A 27234-nucleotide genomic window follows, 5' to 3' on the forward strand; every position below is an offset into this window, starting at 1 on the left:
TTTCAGGAATCAGACTGTACTGGTTGCATCAATAGTTGGATTTAGTATTTAAAAATTGAAATGAATTTGTACTGGTTCTCAGTTCCCAACCCTATCGGCACCTCTTTAAAGGGGTGGTTGATTGCGATTTCACTTTTTTCATTTTAAATAGTGTGCAATGTTGCTGTTGGTGCATGAACAGTATCTGCAAAGTTGCTGTGCTGAAAGTTCAACGTAAGGAGATATATTGTCTTTTAAAAATCAGGAAGTTTAATGCCTACAAAAACGACTCGAATGGGACTACAACGAGATACTTCCCGGGTTTTATACGTAGCTAACCCATACATTTACATCAACCCTCCCTCCGGAATATGGAAAAAATGGGGCGTGGCCATATTTCTGCGGCGTTGTGGAAGAGGAAGAATTATAGTGGAGAGCTGTCATGCCGTCGAAAGTGTGTTATTTTCACCCAGCTGTCATGTCTTCGGTGTTCGGGCTTCCTATGGACGCTGTAGTTCGTCAACAATGGCTACAATTTCTGTTTTATTATGTTCCTGAAAATTACAATCGTAGCTCTCTGTGCTGCGCATTTTACGGAAGACAGCTTCCAGAATCTCCACGAATTCAATGCCGGATTAAACGAGAAACTGTGACTAAAACATGAAGCAGTTCCAACTTTAAACGCAGAGGCAGCCGTTGTTGGGCCACAACCCTTAAGTAAGACTTAATAATTTTAAATGTTTGCATGTATAATTTCAGACGTAATGTTTTAGTTTTATCAGGGACGTAAACAAATGCCAGCGCTCGCGTTATAGCCACTTAATTATGCGATTTCGTGTGTCTATGACAAACGCGTACAAACATTTTGAACCTGCAATTTGTAATTATGTACTAATTTTGTAAATGTATTTTCCATGTATACTTTATGAAGTAATTTTTCGATTTGATCAAGAACGTAAACGAATGCCAAAGCTGTTTGTTTATAGTAGCCAGTTAGTTCGATGCTATTTTGTGTATAAGACAAACGTGTAAAGTAAAAATATATATATATGTAATCGCAACAGCAAACTTCAGCTGCGGTATTACTCAGTCATTTATTCAGTTATATTAAATGTTTAATCAGGAGAAAACCGTATCTCAAAAGCTAACAAGTGTCAGCAGTGGCATTTTCAAGTAACAGCATATCGAAATTATTATATAATAATAGTAGAATAGAATAATAATAATAAAAAAAATGTACCATTCAGAAACGTTTTGTAAGAGCCGTGTTTGGGGAGGTTCTGCTTGACTCTCTTCATTGCCGCTTTCTGGGTCTGATTCTAGCTCAAACTGTACGGCAGTATTGAAACCATTATTTACATTTGACCAGAGCACATGCAACTTTCGCCCGTTTCGCGCGTGAAGTTTCCGGACAACGTGCACTGCGCAGTTTAGCCAATTACAACACACCGGCCCAACTAACCAATCTGAGCCCATGCCTGTTTCTGGGGGAGTGGTTTCATAGAATCAGGAAGTCAACCGGTCGTTCAAATGACAGAGGAGAAAGCGGCTTACAATAAAGGTCAAATTTATGAAAAATAAGGCTTAAAAAAAAAAAAAAAAAAAAAAAACATGTTATATTGCATCCCATAAATACAATCATGCAAAGAAAAAAAGCAGTAAACCACCCCTTTAATGAAGCAGCCAAATATGAGAGCTGTTCCAGTTCTTGTCTTAAAAATGGTCTCTGTGTGCCCCGCAGGGCAGAGAACTACTGGTGGAGAGGTCAGAACAAGCGTACCCTGAAGGTTGGTCAATTTCCCAGGAACACTGTCACGTCAGTTGCAGGTCTCTCTGCCCATGACATAAGCCGTCCACTGAAGAACAGCTTCATTCACACAGGCCACGGAGACTCTAATCCTCACCGCTGCTGGGGCTTTCCTGACAGAATCGATGAGTGAGTCCCTCAAATGTAACCTCACACGTGTTCTCTTTATTTTCACAATGTGGTGTTCTTTGAAATATGAGTTTTAATTGGTCAAGTCACCTTAATTTATATAGCGCCTTTTACAATACAGATTGTTTCAAAGCAGCTTTACAGTGATAATAGGAAATTAATGCAACGAAGGTTGTTTGGCTGTACAGCACCTCTAGAAGAAAATCCTTGTCCAGTTTAAGTAATTCATTTCCGTTGTAAAAATTACATTAGTTATTAACTTAAGGGCCGCTTACACGACACCGCTCTGGTCATCCATACACGACAACGGTGTTTGATGGCCTGAGAATGCAAACTTTGAAATAGGATTTTTTTTTAAATAACTTTGAAACAAGTTTTGAAAACGATACCGCTCTCATTATAATTTCCGTAGAAACTTCAAAAATGAGAATATGTGAAAACAGTGACAGCATGCTCATGCGTATTATGTTTAGTCTATAGGTATGCGCATTTATATGCATATGTGCACGGACACGTAGTCTTTCTTTACAAAGTGACATCGCAAAATTACAAGTTTCCACGGATCCATGAACGGGAATCATTTTGATAATGCTTTTATATGTACAGAGGGGAGGGGGGAGGCCGAGGTGGCCTTCCTAAAGGCTAGTGTTTTTTCTTAAAGGCTTTTTTTCAAAGTCAATATTTAAAGAGTTTATGATAAGCTATTCTTATCCAAGGATGTATGCACATTTTGGAGAGCTCATGTATTAATCGGCTTAACGTCGGTTGATTAATTGTCCTGACCAATGTATTGGTCTGTCTCTAGTGTAAATGTTAGTCTGTAAATGTTATCACAGTGACCGCGTTTATTTGTGTAACCAGTGTTCTCGCAAAACATGTTCATGTTCTGCTAACCTCCCCTAGAATCATGCTTCTCTTTTAATTACTGTAGCTGTTCACACAACCACATCACATTTTAATGAATGCTACATTAATATAGATCAGTAGGCTCCTTAAGATGAATAAGGAAATAATACTTAATAAATAATAATAATAAAACTCGCAAGTTGTAAAGATGAAATCTTGCTGGCCACACGCTCGATAACAAATGCTTCTGTCATGGCCAATAAGTAAAGTGCCACATTCACTTAGATGGAGCCACGGCCCTTCTTTGCACATAATGACAGCATATAAACACTTTGCTTCATCAGCACAAGGTGGCAGTAGAACACAGAGCACTGTCTCTATCATACAGTTGGCTGTATAAACTGATATCACAGCTGTAAATACTGCCGTAAAACATCCTGTAAAATATAAGGATGGCTGTTAAAATCTGAAATGTCTTTTTACAACTTTGGTAATACAGTATCATTAAATCTTCTTTGGGCAGGGTTCTAAAGCCTGTTTTTCTGGTGAACTTAGATTTAAGAAATGGTTTTGTATAGACACTAATGGGCTGCTAAATGCTTCTGTCATTCTGTTGCTTTTGCAGTCTTTATCTCGGGAATCCCATGGATCCTCCAGATGTGCTAGGGCTGGATTTGAACTCTGCCAGACCAACTCAACTCCCTGGACGTGCTAGGAGTAAGTAAATAACTTTCAATTAGAAAAGTTTAAATATTTATAAACTGGGTTCCCACACTCATAGAAAACATGGAAATGTCAAAACATTTTAAAATTGTTTCCAGGCCTATTGTACTTTCTATTCATCAGAGTCATGTAAAAAAAAAGAAAGAAAAAAAGTGTTGTTTCCCACAACATTTTAAGCTGCACAAATTTTCAACACTGATAATGTAACACTGAAGACTGGAATAATGGCGGCTGGAAATTCAGCTTTGCCAGCAAAAGAATAAATTACATTTTAACTATATTGAAATGGGAAACTATTATTTTATTAATAATATTGTAATAATAATATTACTGATTTACTGTATTTTTTTATCAAAAAAATTTCAGCTTTAGGTGAGTGTATATAAGACTACTTTCAACAAAAAAAACATTTAAATGTTTTTATTATTATTTTTTATTATGCTCTGCATACAAACAAATCATTGGCTAGATAGTGTTAAAAGTAAAATTACTTTGTGTTAGCCACAGTAATGTTCAATTTGTGAGTGAATTGTTATTTTGAATATGGTCTCTTCAGCGATCTGGTTCATAGATCAGTCTGAGAGCATTTTTTCACACTTGGTTTGTTTAGAGAATTTGACTGGTGGGGTGTGTGGATGTGGTCAGTGTTCAAGTTTGTGTAGGCATATATGAACATGGCAATTGTCCTCCTATCCGCACTAAATGAGACCACCTCAATTTTGAGCGAACTCTCGAATGGTTTGCTCTTGTTGAGATAGCAGTCCAAGCCAGAAAGAATGACCGATAGCCCTATTACCTACAAAATCTGTGGGTCAGTTCATCTCTCTATGTCATAATTAAAATAAATGCCTTTAAATTAAACAATATTGCACCTGTTTTACAGTAGATGCAGCCCTGATTACCGCTTAAACTGAAAAATAGAAATAATAGTGATAAACGGAGAGCAATCAGCCAGCTGAGCTGTTGTCCATCCATCATTAAATTTGTAAATGCTGCTGAGCTAAACTCCAGAACGTAAACGGCACATACACAGATCTGAAAATGCTCTGAATAATTTATTGATGTATTAGTTTGACTCTAATTAAAAAAATTATAATAATAATAATCATTCTTATCCAGTAATTATAAATGGCTAGAAAGAAATGTGTTGGTTAAAAAGTGTGGAATCCTTGTAATCCAAAACACTACTTTAAAAATATTTACTCTAAAAAAACTAAATTCCCAAACAAAAATATTGTAACTTTTTTCCCAGCTTTTTCTTATTTTAATACAGGTCATCATGCTTTGGGCACTCTCACTTCTGTTATGTTCTTTTTTTTTTTTCTACCTGCAAAATTTCTTTGCTTATGCTTTCTATTTTTCACTTGCTTGCTTGCTCTACAGAGGAGCCTCCCCCTCGGCCTCCTCAGCCGTCTTTGCTGGTTAAGAGTAAGTGTGGACTCTGTTCAGTTCACTCCTAGCACCCCTCCTCAAAGTTACTGCACATCTGTATTGTATGCCTTTTTTTGCTCTCTTTCTCCCTCTGCTTCTATCTGTTTGTTGTGTGTATGCTGTGGTCTCATGTGCTGATATGACTTTTGGCAAACGTCTGATCCCATAATACCTATTTTCCACCAACATAATGCTGGTTACGGAGCTGGTGCTCAACGGGGATCTGCAAATCTCAATCGAAATGCTCGAAATCCGAATCAAGAAATGTGAGATTACACTGGTGTGGCAAATTAGCTCAAAGATGAAATATGAATAATTATTCGTAACTTGTTATGATTAATTATGAATATTTGGATCAGTTAATCTGATTAACTTAATGTAGCCAAATTAATATCACAATCAATGAATCAGTTCGTCCAGTGAACACTCAGTATTGATGATTAATTCTAAGAAAATTTCTATTTTAATTAATATGGTATTCTTCATAGCCACAGAAAAATAATTATTTCTTGGCATGTATAGCACCGAGAGTGTCTAACAACACCAGGAATTGACTGTTCGCAAAGACCCCTTAGTTACTATGTCCGACAAGCTACGCCGCTCTCACGCCACACCATGTTCTCACGCAGTGAAAAATACATCGCGGAGCAGAGAGGAGACTGACAACACGCTGACAGACAGGACAGACCAGGTTACTTTTGATATTAAACAAAGTCTCACCTTTCAAATTTCGTCATTTTTTAAAAGAAATTTAAACAATAAATACCGTTTTGTGTCTCTTTAATGTGTCGTGACAGATCGCTGTAGAGCCTCAGTTAAAGCTGCTCGTGAACCGATCATCTCTTCATTAGTTCATTTATAGCATCAAATAAACATGAATGAACATAAGAAGGAATGTTGTTTTAACCGCAGAAAGGCATCAGTACACTTCGCTTTTCAATTTCAAATCCTCCCATGTTAATCTACTAACTCTCCTGACGGCTTTGTCGGACAAAATGGCGGATGGCGAAGTATGATTGGTCAGATCACCTGTCAATCAAGCTCCCTGCGAAGGGTCAATTGACTGTGCTGCAAGCAAAGAATCAGAACCAAATATGTATTTTGCACAAGTTTAATTAACTAACTAAATCACAAACACAACTTATCTAAACAAACACATACATGGGTAAAATGGAAAGTGACAGAATGGAACCGAACGGAAACAGGGAATGAAGCTATGGAAAAGAGTCATTTAACCATGAAAAGAACCATTAGCTTATTGTTTTCAAAGCACCTTGTTAAGAGGATTTTGGTGCTTATCTTAACCCTCTGTTTAGTTCAAATATGTGATACTTGCATTGCCTTTGAAGTTGAAGGACTTTGTTGTTCTGAAGTGGGTCTTGATGATTCCTAGAGTTAGTTCAATGGTGTTGAAGTTGCAATCAATTTCCGCTACGTTGAATGAAGAAATTGACAAACTTGCGTGGTTAGTTTGACTCTGTTATAGTTAAGAGAGTTCTCTCTCTCTCCTGAGGAAGCACATGGCTGGAGTGCAGATTGAGGCCTGCCGGCCCTGGGCCGAAGAGGACACGCACGGCAACCAGGAGAAGGAAGAGAGAGAGGAAATTGTGTGGATGATCTATAAAGCCTAGGAAAAGTCACACCTCTCAGGGTTGCCTTGACCAATGAGAAAGGTGGAATTTCCCATTGGGAAAATTCCTCTATTGTGAGGTTTTATGGCCAATATGGAGCACGGTTAGAATGGTTCTGGCAGTTTGTGTCCATTTATACTCAGATTAATATAACAAACACACACTGCATTCTATGAGGTGGAGATTATTTCTTAAATATAACAAATATATGCGTGTCTGATTTGTCGCTGGTGTATGCAATTTTGGTATCATTACCTTATTTATTATAATACAAGGTTACATGGGTTAAAAACAACAAAAACTATTCCATTTTATTTATTACTTTTGTGATGAAAATGTTTGACATTTTCAGGTAAATTTTTGACTGGGAAAGTAAAAAAAATGAACCACTGGCCTGAGTTTTGAGAAAAATAAAATAAAAAATGGCATAAAGATGCTGTAATGCCATCACAAGCATTGGTGTTTTAGTCAGCTGTCATTTAAATGTAGAATAAAAAAAATCATAGCCATTAATTTATATATAATATTAGTAAACAGAATCTGCCAAACCTAGACCCTTTGTTGAATCGCTTAGTGCTGGCTCCCACCCAAATGTTGGTGAAAAAGGGGTATGAGACACCTTCATTCATTTCTCTGAAGGAATGTGAGATATACTATACCTTCATGACTCTTCATCGTGTATGCTCAATATTTCTCTCTCTATAACAGTTCCTCTGTCTTTACATTACTTTTCATGCTCAACAGTTCATATTTGTTTGCCTGTGTTTTTGTCATGTGACCAGAACCTTGCTATGATGTTGTTGCTGAGGATGAGGACCAAACTTCATCAGGTCTTCGGCGACTCTCTTTGAAGAAGAAGGGTCTTAAGCTCAAACCAGCTGCCTGGGTCTCTGCTACCAAATTAGGTGATCGTTCGACATACGGTGTGCGGACTCCAGGGGGCAGCACTCCCACAGAAGTCTCTCTCATAGACTTTGGAGAGGAGTTTCCATCAATCACACCTTCACCCTCTCCTGTGATGGAAATCCAGATCCCAACCCTTGCTAAACTGGCACTTGAAGCAGAGAACATTTTGGACAGAACTCCTCCTCAGAGCCCCTCACGCTCTCTACCCCGCCCCCTTCACCCTACCCCAGTGGTGGACTGGGACGCCCGGCCGCTTCCTCCACCCCCAGCCTATGACGATGTAGCACAAGATGAGGATGACTTTGAAGTGAGCTCTATCAACAGTGCGGAACGTGGAGCTGATGAACCATGCTCTCCATGTACGCCCTGCACTCCTACCAGTGAGTACAAACCTCATGTAGAAGACAATTTATTTTTGCCCTGCAGGCAGAATAATGCCTGCACCTTCTCGCAGTCTGCTGAGATCTTCCAAGAGCTGCAGCAGGAGTGTATGAGGCACCTCAATGTACCTGTGAGCTCTACCAGCCCTTGTCCGGAGACACACCGCCATATTGTCCTAACGTTTTCTGAAGACAAACCCCAGATACCGCCACGCATCCCCATACCACCCCGTCCAGTCAGGCGTGCTGGTGGCGATTATGCCCGCTGGTCTGGTGAGCTTTCCCCAGTCTCAGGAATTGAGGATATGGAGCGCCCACCCCAGATTCCCCCACGAGACCCCCTCTCTCAGTCGGGCTCACGCACACCAAGTCCACATGTGGGCTCCCCTCAGACTCGCAGTAGCCTCTGCTCAGCCGCCTCCATCTGCGGCACATCCTACCTCTCCACCTCACCTGCTAAACTCATGCCAACCACTCAGAGCTTCGCCTCTGATCCCAAATATGCTGCTCCCAAGGTCATCCAGGCACAGGGCAAAGATAAGGAGCAAGCCAAAGGGCCCTGCATTCTGCCTATTGTACGTGATGGCAAGAAGGTCAGCAACACGCATTACTACCTCCTGCCTGAGAGGCCTCCATATCTGGACCGCTACGATAAGTTCTTCAAAGAGGCAGAGAGCGGTGAGGAGAAGAAGCAGATAAACACAGCCACTGTTAAGCCCATGGTCCATCAACAAGGGGAGCTCAAGTCCAATTTCTCCTCCAATAACAACAGCAGTCTGACAGGCTCTGGATTTAGAGGTGGGCTAAAGAACTCCCACAGCCTGTGCCGAGTTAGCTCTGATGGCTCATTTAACAGGACTGACAGCACCAGCAACCACGACAGAGTCAGACTGGTGAGAAATTTAGAGGTTTATATTCAACAGATATTTTTTATTACTGGTGGTTCTCTTTCAGAACTTTAAGAAAAAGTTGTGTGCTTCCAACATAAGCAGTCATGTTCTTTTTGAATGTCAGAATAGTGATTCATGAGTGACTTGGGCTGTCAGCATGAGGTCATAATTAAGGGAACTTGTTGTTGACCAGAGTAATTATCTTATAATAGTGCCGCATGCAGATAGCCATAATTCTGTTCCATAATCTAGTGAGTTTTCTACATGGATAACTTCATTAAGGCAAACTCTCTCTTTAGGCATATTTAATTGTTTAGGCCAAAATCTAAGATATCATTTTGGGTGAAGACCATCCCAGAATGTTTAGCAGTGAGCTCCCTGAGGAAATGTATCCAAGACAGCAGAAGAAAATGGCAATTATATATATATATAGGAAGAGGCTGTATGCGTTCAGTGTGGATACATGCAGATTCTAAATCGTTAAAAGCTAAATACACTGTCTTAACTCTCCACACCACTCTACCAGTGGTCAAACTGGTTTCTTTATTTAGTTCAATTAAAATAGTTTTTGTTATTCTCTGCGTTGTTTTGCAAATTACATCTGCTCTGGGTTCAGGCGAAATTCTGAGCTTGCAGCCCTCTCCTCGGACAGCACGCCAAATACACATATTTATTACTTTATATGATAAGCGTAGGCTGTAGCAAAGAAAAGCAGTTCATAGGTTTTGAAACAGAGCTGTCTGTTAAACAACTAGATTATATAATTAAGTAATATTGAATTAGGCTCACATTATTCTCTCTGATTATTCCAAAGCACTCCTTTACTGGCCATCTATGGATTTAAGGTCATAAATTGGATTTGCCCTGTTTAGGTGCAGGAGGCTGTCCATGGAGTAACAATTGAAGAGTGTCAGGTGGCTTTACAGAATCACAGCTGGAATGTGCAAAAGGCTGTACACTACTTGAAGGTAACAGCCGTCACAGCTGTCTTGATTCACTGGCTGGTTAATTGTAATCTAATTAGGGGCCAAGCACCAAAGGTCTTCTTATTCTCTCTTGAGTCTATGGCAGCCCATAATAACTGCTTGTGGGAAAGTTATGAAATTTGGCACACAGATAGAGGACAGTCTGAACAGTCACCATAGCAAATTTGGATTTCACCATTTTGAATTTTAAAAACGTAATCGGATCATCTTTAGACCAGGCTGACAAAAATGTATGGAATTCAAGGTGATTCGTCAAACCGTTTTCGAATAAGATGCAAACAAATTCAAAGAAGAGCTTGCCAAAACGAGCGTAAGGCCATATTCTCTGCATATATATTCTGACCAAACTTGGTTTGTGTTATGACAACCATGACCTGAGGGTACCTGTTCTGTTTCGGCGCAGTGCCACCTAGTAGTTAGGAGATATGAAAAAAGTTAAATTTTTGCTTATAACTTCAGGACGGTTTGGCTAAAAATCACAAAACTAGTCTCTTTAGATATGGTGCAACATGCGGAGTCGAACGATATCCAATTTTCCCATATCGGCCATTGAATTTTGCCTTATTCTGAACTTTGTCATGAAATATATATTTTACGAACACATTGGCGTATCGTTACGGAACTTTGTATGTGTCTTTGACACCATGCCCTGAAGGTACTCAAAACGTTTTGGGACATTTCCTAAAATGCTAATAACTTTTGATTAAATTAGCCTATTGTTAAGTCTCAATAGATTTCTTGGGTCATGCCGAGAACATAAATACCGATTTTGCAATAGTCGGCCGAACTTCTTATCTGCTGTTTTGATTTTCTTTAAAACCCTACTTTTTCAAACTCTTCTTAGACCATTGGTCCAATTTTCACCAAAATTGAATCGCATCATCTTCAGACCATGCCGGCAAAACATTATGGATTTCCCATGATGCCCAACCATGCTTGCATGACTTATTGTGCCTTTTTTGTGATTGGCCCCTTTTTGCTGCTCGCAGCTATATTTGTAATTTAATCTAATCAGCTTGGAAGTATATCCATGATGTTAATTTAGAACCTAATGCTTTAAATTGCTCTTTTACATTTTCCCTTCTTTGGTCCCCAGGTGGAGCAGCTCTTCTGTCTGGGGCTGAAGACGAGGGTGGAGTGTCATAAGATTCTAGAGATGTATGACTGGAATCTGGAGTTAGCCAGTACACAACTGTTGGACTCCTATGGCTCGGTCAAGCTGAGGTAAGCTGCCCTCTACTAATAATTTAACCTCTCCTTATAAACTCCTCATCTGCAGCACGAGTTTCATTTTCCAGAAAGCTTATGTTCATTTCACCCAATTCCAAACTATTGTATTTCCATTGAGCAGATGACCAAAATGTTTTTGCCTTACACTGATTATATTTTAAGGCATATTCTTTTTAATTCACCTCACAAATGCTGATTCTGTTTCATCAAACGTGATGCTTTCCAACGTCATGTCACATGCTGCTTAAACATTTTCATGGAATTAATGTGCCATTAGTTACAACATTTGAGTGTGTCGTACTCAGACAACGGTGGAAATAACCCCTCGAACCAGGAGAAGAGACTCATTTGTTTGCTGAGCCTTCAGGCAGTTTTCCTGATACCTGTATCATGTTGCATTTACTCATTAATTTCAGGCAATAATCTTAAATGTAACCATTATACCCCAGGGAATACTCACTCATTTTACTAATCACTAATCACTTTCAGTACCTATCCTCGATTTCCATCTGTTGTAGACATTTCTGCTGTAAGAAAACATCCCGAGAGGGGGCTCAGTCTACAAAAAAATCAGTGTTGTGTGTGTGTGATTCCAAAGTCAGCACATTTTGATTTATTGCTGCCTGTAAAAAGAAAAAAAGTTTTTACACCTTCACTACTTAGTTGTGCAGGACTGCATTACAAGTTGCTTTCCTGGCATTTTTTGTGTAGCTTTTAATTGTTTAAATGTTTATTTTTTAATTTTCCTATTTTTCATCTCTCCTATTTTTGATTATATCATATATCCTGTATTGTTATCTTGCTTGTGTATTAGTTTAGTTTAAGTTTTTCAAAACATTTCTATGCATCAATTCTTACTTTATTTTCTTTTTTTGCAGACGGTGATGGATTGGAAAAATCCTCATGCTCTAAAAGACTGTTGAGAGCACAGAGGGGGACACTAAGGGCCAACCAGGAATCTTATCCTAGCACATTTTACCTCTGTGTGTGTGTGTGTGCGTGCGTGCGTGCGTGCGTGCGTGCGTGTGTGTGTGTGTGTGTGTGTGTGTTATACAAGCATAAGACAGTGACTGTTCCGCCACAAATCTCTCTCTAGGGTGCAATACAGGTTCACACAGGTCAAATTTTAAAGAACCCGCTTTTTATTTTCCATTGGATAGCAACGGATGGAAAACAAGGTGCTGCTTTTCATTTTTCATAATTTTATACGAGAGTTGAACAGGCAGACTTATGAAAGCCGTACGTATGTATATATTGTCAGATGTTTTGGTTATATATGTGCATCTGATTCAAATAGTTCCTTTTACATTTGCTTTTTTTAATTTAATTTGTTTTGTGTGGGTCACTTGTAACAGAGTAAGAGTTATTGAAACCTGACCTATTTCAAATGTTGTATGTTCAGTATGTTAAATCGATGTATTATATGTTAAAGAAGCCCTTCATGTTGAACTGTCATCCTCTGTCTCCCATGCGGACTTAAGACCCTCTCTCTGCCTTTTAGTATTATTATTTTTGTACTTTGCTCATGAATCATTTTAAACCAATTACTGTTGCTGGCGTGGCAGTGAAGTCACAAAACAGTTTTATTATTTTTATTCTTATCTGCACAATGCTTCCAATCTGAAATTTAAAGACAAAACGCTTGAGAATGCATCAGGAAACCTCCAAAGCACAATTAAAGTGACTGAACCTTTTCATTTTTTTTTACAAATCACAACTGTTAACGTGTTTGTTTCAATGTTGTTGGCACAGCACTAGACTCAATTAGTTTCAACTATAAAGTTGCACAGTGATGTGGTGTTTTTGGCATCATAATGTTTTGTTGCAACAACACATGCAAAAGAAGTAGCAGTAAGGTGTTTCAAACTGCTTGTCTTCATGAATAGATCTGCTTGAACAGTGACCAACGAATAACAAAAAACAAAACAAAAATGTAAAAGAGTCCACAGAAATGTTAAAAGTATAAGACAGTCTCTACAACTGAATGGCAGTCTAACTGTGTTGTGTGTTGACTGTAGCACCCTTACTTTATGAATGCTCAGTATCGTATGTGTGGGTATCACATAGATGCTGCTTCTGTGTTCATCATGGTACGTTGTCCACCGTCCTCTCCTTTTGTCCTGGCAGTTTGAGAACAGGACTTGTAGTATTTGTTACCCTGGCAAATGCTGTGTTGTGCGTGATGGAACGCCATTCTTCACCTTGTTGCTGATCATCTGAAGATCCAGTCAAGAATGGAAGCTAGTCCTAGTCTTACATTTATGCTGTTGTAATTTTAGGTAGACTAAAGTGAGTTGTCCAATAACCCTGTGTTCCCATTCACATGTTCATTAGCTCCATTTTCCAAATAGCTTTAAAAATTAGAACCTTGGTATCCTAGTTTTGTAAAAAGCACAATGATGCAAAATTTATAGTATACAATATAAATATATAAATGTATTTTTTATTAAAATGATTATTTTTTATCTTTTTCTATGGAAGTGTCTTCATATTTTCTTTCTTCCTCTCGAACACATTTCAAAGATTGTGATACAAAAGAATACCAAAATATTAAGGCAGCTATACATTTTATTAATGCAGACCCATTGATACGGTAATAGGACAACAATAATTATACTTTGACAGCCTTATTGTGAATTTTTTTTTACTTGTGATTAATTCGCACATTTGTCAGACAACCCGGGGGTTTTAAATTCTAATTTGAAACCCCCCTGCACTAGAATGTATATCATCTGTCCTGCACCATGGCTGCTTATTCAAACTGCCTTTCTAATGCCTATGAGGACAGCTGTCTATATAAATATTCTGTCTAAAGTAAAACATATTTGTAATTCGGTCCATACTGTGCATTTGCAAAGTTATACATATCCCATGCCACTTGTGTTAATTTATTATTATGATAATTCTTTGAATGCTTTCTTATCCCAGAGTTGTAGTACTCCCATCTCTATTATTTTGCCTTTAAAATCCATTCTGAAGATTTTTTTTCTTCTCCAAAAAAGAAAAGAAAAGAAAAGAAAAGAAAGTTGGCAGATGCCACCTGGTCATGCTCATAAATATAATTGTTTGTTGTGTTGTTGAGTTGTGTAGGCAGAAACTTTTCTAACAGTCACTCAGGAGGCATGCAGATAGAACCTCTCATCTAGCATCTCTATCTACATAGAAATATTGGATGAAATAATGACTTTTTTAAATACATCTAAATATTTAAATATTGACAGTTCTCTGTATTAAAACCAGCTAAATTTCCTCTCACTCCATCTGTCACCTTCACTGAGCTCATCCCAGTGCATTATGACGTTACTTTATCCTTAATTATTGGGAAGTTTGTATTTACGAGTGGGGAAGCTGTAATTATGACGTTAAGTGCGTCACTTTGGTCGGAGCAAGATTTTGTTTTTTCTACAAAATGATGACGAATAAAGAAGTTTGCTTTTTAATTATTTATTTTTTATTAAATTTATGTAGGTGCTCTAAATAGATTTGTACAAGTATGAGTAATACACTGATAATGTGTCCTGTGATTTGTCCCGGAATCGTTTTTTGGTTCATTCACACTGCCAGTGATTTTCTGGAATCGTTCACACATCCCGTAAAGACAAGTGATTGCTGTGATGTGTAATGTCTCCACAGCGTCTTAAGTTTGCTTATGATCTGTGCTTATGATCTGCGATTTCTCTCTCAAGAAACAATGCTCATGCATTTCTTTCATATTCAATCATAAATTTAAATCAGCACTGTATACTGTTCCTCTAAGCTGGCGAATTATTTCAGCTTCATTCCTACATCACACCCCTTACGGCATTGTCCCTGCCTTTTGTTCACACAGGGACGCATTCTGGGACTGATCCCGGCAATGTTACTAGGTCCCCATTCTGTGATCAATCTTTGAAATTCTTTGAAATGTTGATGTGTGAAAGCCAACAGAACCAGGAAGAACGTCTCATGTTACGCATGTAACCATGGTTCCCTGAGAAGGGGAATGAGACACTGCATCCCCTAAAGGACACTTGTTGTTGGACTTGTTGTTGCACTTGGTGTCTGAAGAAGTGAGTCTAAACCAATGGGGTAATCCATCCGCCGGAAACTGAAGCTTCCCCGGGCGCCGCCATCGATTAGCGGACCCACTACCTGCTGTTAGCATTCCATTGACTCCCATTCATTTTGGCGTCACTTTGACAGCGAAATAACTTTACATCTGAGGCGTTTAAAGACTCCATTTGTCCATTGTTTATTTGTAAAGAAACACAACAATGTATAAAAGGCTCCATTACCTTGTATCTTACGTTATGGCCCCGTAGAGGCAGTTTTTGTAAAAATAGGCTAACAATTGCACTTTAAAATGACACTTTAAATATCTTTTTTTCAAAGGTGGTTTCTGTCATTTGCTGTTGTTTTGTCATCACGCTGATATAAGTTTGTGTTTTTAAAAAAAAAATAAGTTTGTTTTTAGTTAGTTACGTGATGCTATAGAAACGGTGGTGTAACGCTGTGATTGACAGGTTCTCTGAGCGAAGTAGTCACTGAAGCACCAACAAACTTTTTTTCGGGATCGTACGAGATAGTATTTACTTTATTTTAACAAACCTCTTGTCGTACTGCAATACACAGACATCAAAATTGGAGCAGAATGGAGGAACGGAGCAGACATACAGTAGGCCACTTGAAAAGTGCAGTGAGAGTGCATTCTGCAAGAGTGAGGGCGGGGCGTTGATTTCGCGGCTTTACTTCCTGCTCACTACTGCGCAGGTCTGGTCTCGAGATCGCTACTGCGCAGGTCTGGTCTCGAGATCGCTACTGCGCAGGTCTGATCCCGAGATCGCTACTGTGCAGGTCTGGTCTCGAGATCGCTACTGCGCAGGTCTGGTCTCGAGATCGCTACTGCGCAGGTCTGGTCTCGAGACCGCTACTGTGCAGGTCTGGTCCCGAGATCGCTACTGCGCAGGTCTGATCCCGAGATCGCTACTGCGCAGGTCTGGTCTCGAGATCGCTACTGCGCAGGTCTGATCCCGAGATCGCTACTGCGCAGGTCTGGTCTCGAGATCGTTACTGCGCAGGTCTGGTCTCGAGATCGCTACTGCGCAGGTCTGATCCCGAGATCGCTACTGCGCAGGTCTGGTCTCGAGATCGCTACTGCGCAGGTCTGATCCCGAGATCGCTACTGCGCAGGTCTGGTCTCGAGATCGCTACTGCGCAGGTCTTGTCTCGAGATCGCTACTGCGCAGGTCTTATCCCGAGATCACTACTGCGCAGGTCTGGTCTCGAGATCGCTACTGCGCAGGTCTGGTCTCGAGATCGCTACTGCGCAGGTCTGGTCTCGAGATCGCTACTGCGCAGGTCTGATCCCGAGATCGCTACTGCGCAGGTCTGGTCTCGAGATCGCTACTGCGCAGGTCTGGTCTCGAGATCGCTACTGCGCATGTCTGATCCCGAGATCGCTACTGCGCAGGTCTGGTCTCGAGAACGCTACTGCGCAGGTCTGATCCCGAGATCGCTACTGCGCAGGTCTGGTCTCGAGATCGCTACTGCGCAGGTCTGATCCCGAGATCGCTACTGCGCAGGTCTGGTCTCGAGATCGCTACTGCACAGGTCGGGTTTTGAGATCGCTACTGCGCAGGTCTGATCCCGAGATCGCTACTGCGCAGGTCTGGTCTCGAGATCGCTACTGCGCAGGTCTGGTCTCGAGATCGCTACTGCGCAGGTCTGATCCCGAGATCGCTACTGCGCAGGTCTGGTCTCGAGATCGCTACTGCGCAGGTCTGGTCTCGAGATCGCTACTGCGCAGGTCTGGTCTCGAGATCGCTACTGCGCAGGTCTGGTCTCGAGATCGCTACTGCGCATGTCTGATCCCGAGATCGCTACTGCGCAGGTCTGGTCTCGAGATCGCTACTGCGCAGGTCTGGTCTCGAGATCGCTACTGCGCAGGTCTGGTCTCGAGATCGCTACTGCGCATGTCTGATCTCGAGATCGCTACTGCGCAGGTCTGGTCTCGAGATCGCTACTGCGCAGGTCTGGTCTCGAGATCGCTACTGCGCAGGTCTGGTCTCGAGATCGCTACTGCGCAGGTCTGGTCCCGAGATCGCTACTGCGCAGGTCTGATCCCGAGATCGCTACTGCGCAGGTCTGATCCCGAGATCGCTACTGCGCAGGTCTGGTCCCGAGATCGCTACTGCGCAGGTCTGGTCTCGAGATCGCTACTGCGCAGGTCTGGTCCCGAGATCGCTACTGCGCAGGTCTGATCCCGAGATCGCTACTGCGCAGGTCTGGTCCCGAGATCGCTACTGCGCAGGTCTGGTCCCGAGATCGCTACTGCGCAGGTCTGGTCTCGAGATCGCTACTGCGCAGGTCTGGTCCCGAGATCGCTACTGCGCAGGTCTGGTCTCGAGATCGCTACTGCGCAGACTCAAGTCCCAAGATGTCAGCGCCAAATCAGGACAGTGGCGGCTTCGGTTCTCACCAATGGAAGAGAGCAAAGGGGCGTCGATGCAACCAACATTGCTACTGTATAATGTTATTATATAATAGTTACAATGACTTTTTAGTAATTCAGATTTATTTCTGTCACATAAGTGAATATATTGTTAATAATAGCCATGTTGCTTTCTTATAAATAATTATTGTGAGTGATAATACATTTACTTACCTATATAAATGCATCATTGATGGCTTTAAAGAAAGTGAAAACATAGGATGCAATTTTCCTAAAGCAAATGTTAAGAAATCATGAAGATGTGCTCATACATTTTAAGTTTTGTAAATGTATTTGTAAATTAAAAAAAATTAATTTGTAAATTCCTTTAGTAAAATGAGGAAAAAAACTAAAATATTAATAAATACAAAGTTACTTTTTAATCTTTTTTTTAATGTTACATACTAGCCAAACTCTGCAACAACATTTTTTACAGTATAATTTCCAACTGCTAAGCATACCATGCATATGGCTGAGGAGATATAGATTAAGCGATTGGGGGTTATGGTGCCTTGTTCAAGGGCACCTCAGTAATTTCCTACCGGCACTAAAATCGAACCAGTAACCTTTGGGTTGACAGTCCGACTCGCTAACCATTAGCCCATGACTGCCCCAGGCCGAAGACTTAATGAGTCTTTATAAATATCTTTATAGAATAGTAATACTTATAAATGATTATAAATGGGGCTATAATTCATTATAAGCATCGGCTTCATAGAAAGTGTTACCCCAACCCATCCTCCCCACCCCTCACCCCTGTGCTATGCCTTTAAAAGAAATAGCCCTTGATCACTGGAGCAAAGAACATACTGTATGAAGCTTACAATTTTACTATTGTGGCATTTATCTTAAATTCCTGCTCAAATCCTCAGGGAAAAACTGGTATTTATGAAGAATATTGTTCATTGATTTAGAAATCAATGCTTGTATGATTGACTTACTGTACATAACACAAGAACCCACATGAAGTATGAAACGGCCCTTTAAAGTGCATCTGTAGCAGACGGCCTGTTCTGTGCTCTCTGCTTCTGTTCTGGCTGCTCGTTGATCAGACTCTCAGAGCCTTAGGCCATTCATCTTTGTGTCCTGGGCTATTGTTCAGGGTCCCAACACCCCAGCAAATTATTAATACCTGTCAACCTGATTATTACAGCATGCACAAACCATCTTATTTGCAGAATGCCTTGCTGAAACCCTGAGAAATAAGTTTTTTTTTGCTGTGCTGCATTTTTGAGAGTGGTAACAGACTTATGCAATCTAATTTTCCCTCTGTCGATCAATTCAAATAGCAAGCTCAATAACTTATAAGCAAATTTTGCTATTGAATTGTTTTAAAACAATCATCTTTAAATTACAAACTTACACTAACTTTTGAAACTTATATTAAGTATTATATACTGTATATATGGAGAGAGGGTGTCTACTGCAGCTACTCACAAATCAGGTAACCAACTGGTCCTTATTTACACATGCTACTGCTCCACTGATCATGCGCTGGTTACTCGACTGCACACCTCAGATCACTTCCTCCTCACTCTTAACCTCAACCTGGCTCCTGACACAACATACACTCCACTCCACAGGTCACCTTTCGAGTGCAACCTGCTCATGCTCACCATGGTTTTATCCACACTTCCTCCTCCTAATCAGTTCTCACCACTAGATACTAACAGTGCTACTGATGATCTTTGCTTCAGTCTAACATCTTTATTAGACAACTTTTGCCCCTTTTCATCCAGGCCTTCCCACACTATCTGCCTCCTGGCTATCTGATGTTCTCCACGAGCATCGTTCTAAACTCAGGGTGGCAGATAGGAAGTGGTGCAAATTGAAAGATCTCACAGACCTTGGTTGTATTAGTCATTTTTCTTTTCCTTCTCTGCAAATATCTCCACTGCTCAAATGACATACCACTACAACAAAATTAACAATTAGTCTGACTCTCGCAAGCTTTTCAAAACCTTTTCCTCTATTCTTTGTCTTCCCCCTCCTTCTCCAACTCTAACAGCTGAAGACTTTACCACATTCTTCATAAATAAAACAACAACCTTCACACCACAAACTGACAAACACATCTTAACAGCAAATACACACACACACTCTCCCTTCCCCTCACTCCGCTCTCGGAGGCAGACTTCTCCAAACTCATCCTTTCCAATCACACTACTATCTGTCTGTTTCATCCTTTTCCCACTCATCACCTTCAAGCAATTTCTTCTTCAGTAATACTTGCACTCACTCACATCGTCAACACCACTCTTCACTCTTGTCCCTTTCCCACAGCATTTAAAGAAGGCTCGAATAACCCCATAGAAACCCACTCTAAATCCAGCACTTTTAGAAAACTACAGACCAGTATCCCTTCTTTTATTCATTGCTAAAACACTTGAGTGAGTCATGTTCAAACAAGTTTCTACCTTTCTCACACAGAACAACCTACTGGACAACAACCAGTCTGGCTTCAAATGTGGCCACTAGACTGGCAAGTCTAATCAATCTAATTTTGCTGGATCTTTCTGCTGCTTTTGACATGGTTAACCACCAGATTCTCCTGTCAAACCTCATGACAATGGGCATCTCAGGAACTGCACTCCAGTGGTTCAAGTCTAACCTCTAAGGTAGGTCCTTCAGGGTGTCATAGAGGGGTGAAGTGTCTAAATCGCAGCTTCTAACTTCTGGAAGGCCTCAGGGCTCAGTGCGTGGACCACTTCTCTTCTCCATCTACATGACATAACTAGGATCTTTCATTCAGAAACATGGCTTTTCCTATCACAACTTTACCTCTAACCCAGATGATCCAATAATAGCTGCTTGCATATCACCGTGCCTGACAAACATTTTGGACTGAATAAAGGACCACCACCTTTAACTGAATATTGCAAAGACAGAACAGCTTGTGATCTCTGCCAACCCAACACTTCATCCTGCTAGGTTCATCATTCATAACTCCTTCCAGGACAGCCAGGAACCTCAGAGTTGTGATTCGATGAGTACAGTAGTTAATCTTTACAGACCAGATTGCTAGAATGGCAGATTTGCCTTGCACAACATTAGGAAGATCAGGCCCTTCCTACCAGAGCATGCTACACAACTCTTTGTCTAACCTCTTGTTCTATCCAAACTGGACTATTGTTGCTCTCCTGGCATGCCTTCCAGCAGGTACTGTCAAACTACTGCAACTGATCCAGAATGCTTCAGCGAGAGTGGTCTTTAATGACCCGAAGAAAGTGCATATCACACCTTTCTTCATCAATTTGCACTGGTTGCCAATAGCATCAAATTCAAGGCACTGATGTTTGCTCTGCTCCCCTATTCCTAAACTCACTACTTCAGACTTATGAAGCTTGCGTTCTGCAAGTGAACAGACCCTTGTGGTGCCCGGGGGCAGAACTTGGAGGTGGTTGTGACCACTATTGACCTAAGCTTGGCCACCCCTTTGGCCACTCTACTTACAATTTCTGTTTCTGTGTTGTTATAGTTTTTTTCTACAGTGCTCATAGAACAAACAGCAACGTCACTCTTTTGTAAGCACAATTACAAATTGTTACCAGCTGAGGTTAAACAATGATGGGGAATTACCAAAACTAATAATAAAAAATAAAAAAAAATAAAGTTATCACCTAAAACTAATCTTTGATCACCAAAATTCATTTTAAGTTTTTTTTTTTTTTCCTTGAAAACAATTATCCATGCCTTAAAATCGCTTGAATGTAACTCAACACCCTTGCCTCATTTAGTATATGTGATACTATGAATATGCAAATTAGCCCCGCCTCCAATCACTCACACCAGCTCAGAGATCCACTCGTTGACAAGGTAGTTTGTGACGTCAGAAACACCAACGATGTGTTTTTGAGACTGCTTCGGTTCACTGCAGTTTTGAGGAGAAAATACTCAGCAATGGTGTTGACTTATGTATTTGTACGTTGTTTGTCTTAAAGCATATTAAAACACCACGTAGTCATTTAAACAATATTAAAAGCTGGATTGTCACCACATGGGGACTTTAAAGAAAACATGCAAGATCCTCCATCTTTTCATTAATTCCAATGGGGGTTAATGACTCTAAAAGACTCTATTTGTAAGTTTTGTATGACTGTTACCCCTCTCCTACGAGACAGAACCCACTCAATGCCTAGGAACTCAAAATCAGAAAGAGAATCTTTTGCAAACTTTAATATTGTCTCCTAATGGCACTCATGTGTGTTTGGATTCCTGGAGCACTAAAGTAGACACAAAGTGGTGGATCAATAAACAAACCTGACAATTCACAGTCTCTTTGTATGATATGCCAGTTATTGTTGATCACCTTTTTCATTTCTGAACTCAAAGGACTGAATAAGGCCTCTTTAGATATCATTCTCTTAGTTGTTGAATATAAACAGAAATAATTAAAGAAGATAAAAGAATTGCTGAAACCAGAGCTTCAATTGTTTCCTCTCACAGTGAAGCTGACTTCAAACTACAATTAAAGCTTCTTAATTCGTCTCTTCGAATTCATGAAAGTTCTTCAACAAAAGAAGATACGAAAGTTTCATAGGGACACCATCGATTACAAAGAAAGCAAAGTATATAATTGGCTTAAATGAGGTGGCATTTCTACCAAACCATTATGCAAGGTCCATTTTCAAGATGAAACCTCTTACACCTCAGCCTCCAGTGGGGACAGATGCAGGTTTTTTAACTGATCGTTATCGGAAAATTGCATGTCGTTACCAACTGCGATGAAGAAGGCCCATTGGAGCTGGGCTGGTAAGAGGAGGAACATCACAGGTCTAGCCAAATGACAATTTGATCTTTAATCTCACTGACAAAGAACTCCAACCCCATGAAGTAAGTCTCTTGAACAAAGGGTTGAGTTTTGTTCCTACCAGAACTACAGATCCCTTTGTTACGAAAATGTCTTTAATCTTTAAGATTGAAATGTTTCTATGAACATACACGAGAATAGATCCAGAAAATGTGTCTACCTGTAGTGGTCGGTTGAAATTTAAGCCTAAGAGCACCTTTTTCCCTCATGTCACGAACCCTTCGATTAATACTTTCTGCAGATTGGTGGTAAGAGATGTTGACAAGTTAATTTATGATTCTCCTGAAAAAAAGTTCAATCTGTTGACATCTGAAAAAGATGCTCTCTATAAATTGTGTAGAGATAAGGTCACAGTGGTTATATACCTGCTGATAAAGATGGTGGTTAAGTAATTTTGCTCGACTAAAACACCTGGGTGGTTTGATTTCTGATAAAGAATTACAATATCTTTTCAATTGTTCTCCTACTAAGCCTGTGTTTTACATTTTGCCCAAAGTCCAATTCAGCTACTGTCCTATTTTGTGGACTTTGTTTTGAGGTCTTTAGTAACATCCTTTTCCAGTTACCTTAGGGATACTAGTGGAAATCTGGATAAAGACATACTTTCCTCAATGAATGTTACCTCTCTATACAATAATTTCCAAACAAAGTTTGTTGATATGGGTGAACTTTTTATGGGAAGAATTTCCGAGGGCCACTATGACCCCTGATTATGTTAACCTTGGTTATCTTGACATTTATTCATTTAGCTGACGCTTTTATCCAAAGCGACTTACAATTGCTATATATCAGAGGTCGCACGCCTCTGGAGCAACTAGGGGTTAAGTGTCTTGCTCAGGCACACATTGGTGTCTCACAGTGGATTCGAACCCGGGTCTCTCACACCAAAGGCATGTGTCTTATCCATTGCACCATCACCACCCCCTATGAAGACCAATACATCTGGAATTCTAATCCTTTTTTTAAATTTCGGTTTTGATTAAAATTATGTTTTATTAACAAGGTTCGGGAGGAGCACGTTCAGATAATTAACACAAGTGGAGAGCACTCAGCAATCAATGGTAAGAGGTATATATACACTCGGCAGTCTCACCTCATTCCATTGACAGTTTTTGCAGCATCCCTCCACCACCCCTTCTCCACGCTTCTAGTCCTAAACACTTACATACGGGGGGAGTACTCTGGGTTGGGCCGAACTCTGAGCTCGGAGCCCTCCCTCCGGACAGCACGCCAAATACGCATTAAACCTTACCCCTTCAAATTATATGTAAGTGTGAACTCGTGAAATATAAATTTATACTTGTTTTGTGACGTATAAAGGCTCTCTTAGTAATTTTGAAAGGTTTGCCTTATACTGTAGGCTACATGAATTGCCAGATCACCCATCAAGTTCACTTATCATGTGTGTACAACAGATACATTTTTGGATACAAACATTTCTGCCATTAATGGTCAGCTTGTGTCTTTCTTTGTATGGAAAAGAAACAGCTACAAGTAGTCTTTTACATGCCAAGAGTGCTCATCCTATGTCTTTGAAACGGCTTACCTTACAGTCCGTTCATGAGCCTTTATCGTATCTGCTCTAATAAGGACGATTTTAAAGTTAAAGCCTCGAACTTTAACATTGACTTTAGATCATGGGGAAATTCAACCAAGTGGTTAGACACTGCACTAGATAAAGTTGGTTCTTTGTCAGGTAACACCCAATTTGATCTTCAAAAATAAAGAAGTTCTCTTGTGTTTTTAGTCCTTTGAGTTCAGAAATTTAAAAGGTGATCAATAAGCAATGGCATATCATACACATTGACTGAATTGTCAGGTTTGTTTACAGATCTTTGTTTACTCTGTTTCTACTCTAGTCCTCTAGGAATCCAGACTTAAGGGATAAATTGGTGCATGCAGATACCTTCATCTCCACTTCCAGGACCCTCACAGATGCCCAGGGAAATTGTCTGTGCAAAAATTGTCTAAAATGTAAATCTTTTTCACATCCACTTCTCCAGTTTCTCGCCGGTTTGAGTTTGCAAAACATTCTGTTTCTGATTTTACGTTCCTGGGCGTTGAGTGGGTTCCGTCTCGTAGGAGAGGGGTAACCGTGATAAAAAAAACTACTACAAAGAGAGTCTTTTGGGATTTTTGAGTTGAAGTCATTAACCCCTATTGAAATTAATGAAGACATGGATCTTGCATCTTTTCTTTAATGTTATGTGTGTGTTTTGTGCTATATGTTTGTTTTGTTTAGTAACATATTTTCTTTTCATTAGAATTTTTGGAATTGGTTTTGGTAATTCCCCTTGTTTAACCTCAGCTGGTGACAATTTGTAATTGTGCTTACAAAAGTAACGTTTTGTACGTTGAGTGACGTTGCTATTTGTTCTATGAGCACTGTAGAAAGCTATGGGCTGAAGCGTTTGCTCTCTGGTCCGTTTTTGATACACGTTGCACTTTTTGCACTTTTCACATGCAAGAACACATTTTTGATAGACCTTTGTTTGGTCTGATTGCATTTTTTTTCAGTCTGCGGGCAACTTTAGCTACAATTATGTAGTTACTGTATCTGCATGCCTCAACCATGAGGATGCAATGATGGAGAAAAAGCTTTTGGGGGTTTTAAGAACCAGGATCAAGCAAATTGAACTTTAGCTGTAATGTGAGCTTAATTTCTCTAATTATTCCCTGGAGAACTATTTTATTTTATTCAGTTGTGTTGTAGGCACTAAAACAGCCTAGTACTTTTTAGTCAAACTCATTTTTCAGTGGCACCCTAAACTGGTTGCTGCCCCTTGCCTGGCCACCCCTATGACAATATCCTGCCTCCACCACTGTGTGGTGCCATCCCATAGAAGCACAAAATCACTTTGACTGACCTTTACACTGTTTGCTACTGCTTTCAAAAAACGGCTAAAGACGCATTTTTTAAATATTATGTTGTCATGACTAATGTAATTATATCGTAGTAGCATCCCATCAAATGACCACATCTTATATCTTTTCTGATTCCAACAAATTCAGACAAGCTTAGCCTTCATAGTCATTCTAGCTCACTTATTAAAAGGTACGCTTTTCTCATCCTCCTTCCTTACACACTTTGCTACTTTCATTTTGTTTCTTAATCCTTTCTTCAAGGTATTTGGCCTATCAATAGTGAGTGATTAGCGGGTAGTGGCAAGTGTGAGCGCAGAGTAAGTTACTTTGGAGAGGTCATTAAACAACAACTGCTTTCTCATTGCAGCGGTCAGAGAGATGGCTAGATTAATAGCTGCCACAACAACAGCAGTCAGTTCACCCCAAGGTCAACTCTGTTTATTTTTCTTTATTTCCATTTACACATACTCTGTCAATTCTCCTTAATTCAATCATCTGTATATAAGGTTCTACGTTACTTTTTCTTTTTCTTCTCAGTATCAGTATGTAAAGGTAACCTCGGGTTTTTAAGTTATGGTTTGATATTCAAGAAAATGAGCCTGTTACCTTGAAGATGTCCTCTCAGAGTCTCGTCCATGAATAATTCTGTTGTTTTTACTGTTCCTGTTGTGCAATGCTCGAAGCTCATCAATTGTTGGTGTTGGTAATGCAGTATTCCTGAGGGCTCAGGTGCAGTGCTTGCTGTGTTTGCTGTCTTATGGGGGAATGTTTCGAGCCTCATCTCCAACTGTGCATCAGCTCATCAGCTCTGTTCAGTGTGTGTGTGTGTGTATATGTGTATGGTTGTGAACCTTTATGCAGATGCTTTATCTGCATCTGGTCTGTTTTTATTTTTTGACTTAAGTAAACCCTTGCAGGCAGATGAGACACTTAATGATTGCAAACCATCAAACCTAAATATGCGTGGATTTCAATTCATAGGCTTGGGTTCGAAGGTCATTTTTGAGGCCGCTACACATTCCAAGGATTCGGCTCAATTGTATGGTATCGGATCATTCTTTCAAAAAAAAAAAATTATTTTCATTTTGTGATTTTTGCAATGAGTGATATAAAAACTTCAGTAGTGCCATTCTAGAGCAGCATGCAGATTACCGTAAAATGTGATGTGCTATATTTTATCCTGGATCACAAAACCAGTCATAAGTCGCACGGGTATATTAGTGGCAATAGCCAACAAAACAATGTATGGGTCAAAATTATCGATTTTTCTTTTATGCCAAAAATCATTAGGATATTAAGTACAGATCATGATCCATGAAGATATTTTGTACATTTCCTACCTTAAATATATCAAAATTGTATTTTTGTGAGTGGATGCAGAAAATTTTAATGGCGATTTTCTTAATATTTAGATTTTTCTGCACCCTCAGATTTCCGAATTTTCAAATAGTTGTATCTTGGCCAAATGGTGTCCTATTATCATAAACCATACATCAATGGAAAGCTTATTTATCCAGATTTCAAAAATTACACATAAGACTGGGTCTCACATCGCAAATATATCTTCATAAAATACTGTATTGTTACGAATATAAGGTTCCTTTTCTTGGAAATTCATCTGATAAAAAGGGGTCATCTTATATTCAGCGTCTAGACTTTTACATGTCAATTATACGCCCGCAACAATAGGGAGTGCCAAATACGTGTGCAACTGGTGTTTCCCCCAGGACTGAAGCAACCCAGGGCCGCTGCTGGACAAATCCGTGCCCTAAGCAGAATTGTATTGTTGTGCCCCTCTCTACCTCCTGCGCACAAACCATTTTGTATAATTACGACAAAACATTGAACTAATATGGTAAGTCTGGCAAGCAGGGCAGGACGATTAGCACGATTGCTAACGAGTGTCTCCTGTGCGCCACACTGGCCTCGTGTCTCTCACGGAGGAGCTCTGGAAGGACAAAAGGAGGAGCGATGAGAGAGGACCAGGTCTGGACTTTACATTGTTTTTTGTTTATGTTTGTGCGGCAGTTGTATGTGAGAGGCTGCCACTTTACTATCGTTTTGTGTTTGTTTATTCTGATTTTAAAGTATGTTGAAGGTTCGCCGGTTCCCGCCTCCTCCTTCCCTGAACACAAACCTCGTTGCAGTAAGA

At 40.1% G+C, this 27234-nt stretch overlaps 1 protein-coding gene across 15 annotated transcripts in view; it reads left to right on the plus strand.

The window, feature by feature from the left end:
• The window catches only part of tnk2b (tyrosine kinase, non-receptor, 2b), a gene marked incomplete at its 3' end in the record, with an annotated part of 84767 nt that extends 71914 nt beyond the window's left edge, over nucleotides 1–12853 (plus strand). For 6 of the 15 annotated variants that reach the window (XM_079614166.1, XM_079614165.1, XM_079614161.1 and 3 more), the window contains 7 exons: nucleotides 1721–1915; nucleotides 3387–3478; nucleotides 4868–4912; nucleotides 7329–8725; nucleotides 9595–9690; nucleotides 10805–10932; nucleotides 11817–12853. In XM_079614166.1, coding sequence (XP_079470292.1) covers nucleotides 1721–1915; nucleotides 3387–3478; nucleotides 4868–4912; nucleotides 7329–8725; nucleotides 9595–9690; nucleotides 10805–10932; nucleotides 11817–11823 — 1960 coding nt within the window. Of the gene's footprint in view, nucleotides 1–1720; nucleotides 1916–3386; nucleotides 3479–4867; nucleotides 4913–7328; nucleotides 8726–9594; nucleotides 9691–10804; nucleotides 10937–11816 lie in introns of those variants that run through there. The other 9 variants (XM_079614156.1, XM_079614154.1, XM_079614155.1 and 6 more) reach the window with 4 other exon arrangements.
• Between the last annotated feature and the right edge of the window lie 14381 nt (nucleotides 12854–27234).

Source organism: Phoxinus phoxinus, assembly GCF_949152265.1.
Source record: "Phoxinus phoxinus genome assembly, chromosome: 5".
Classification (NCBI taxonomy): Eukaryota; Metazoa; Chordata; class Actinopteri; order Cypriniformes; family Leuciscidae; genus Phoxinus; species Phoxinus phoxinus.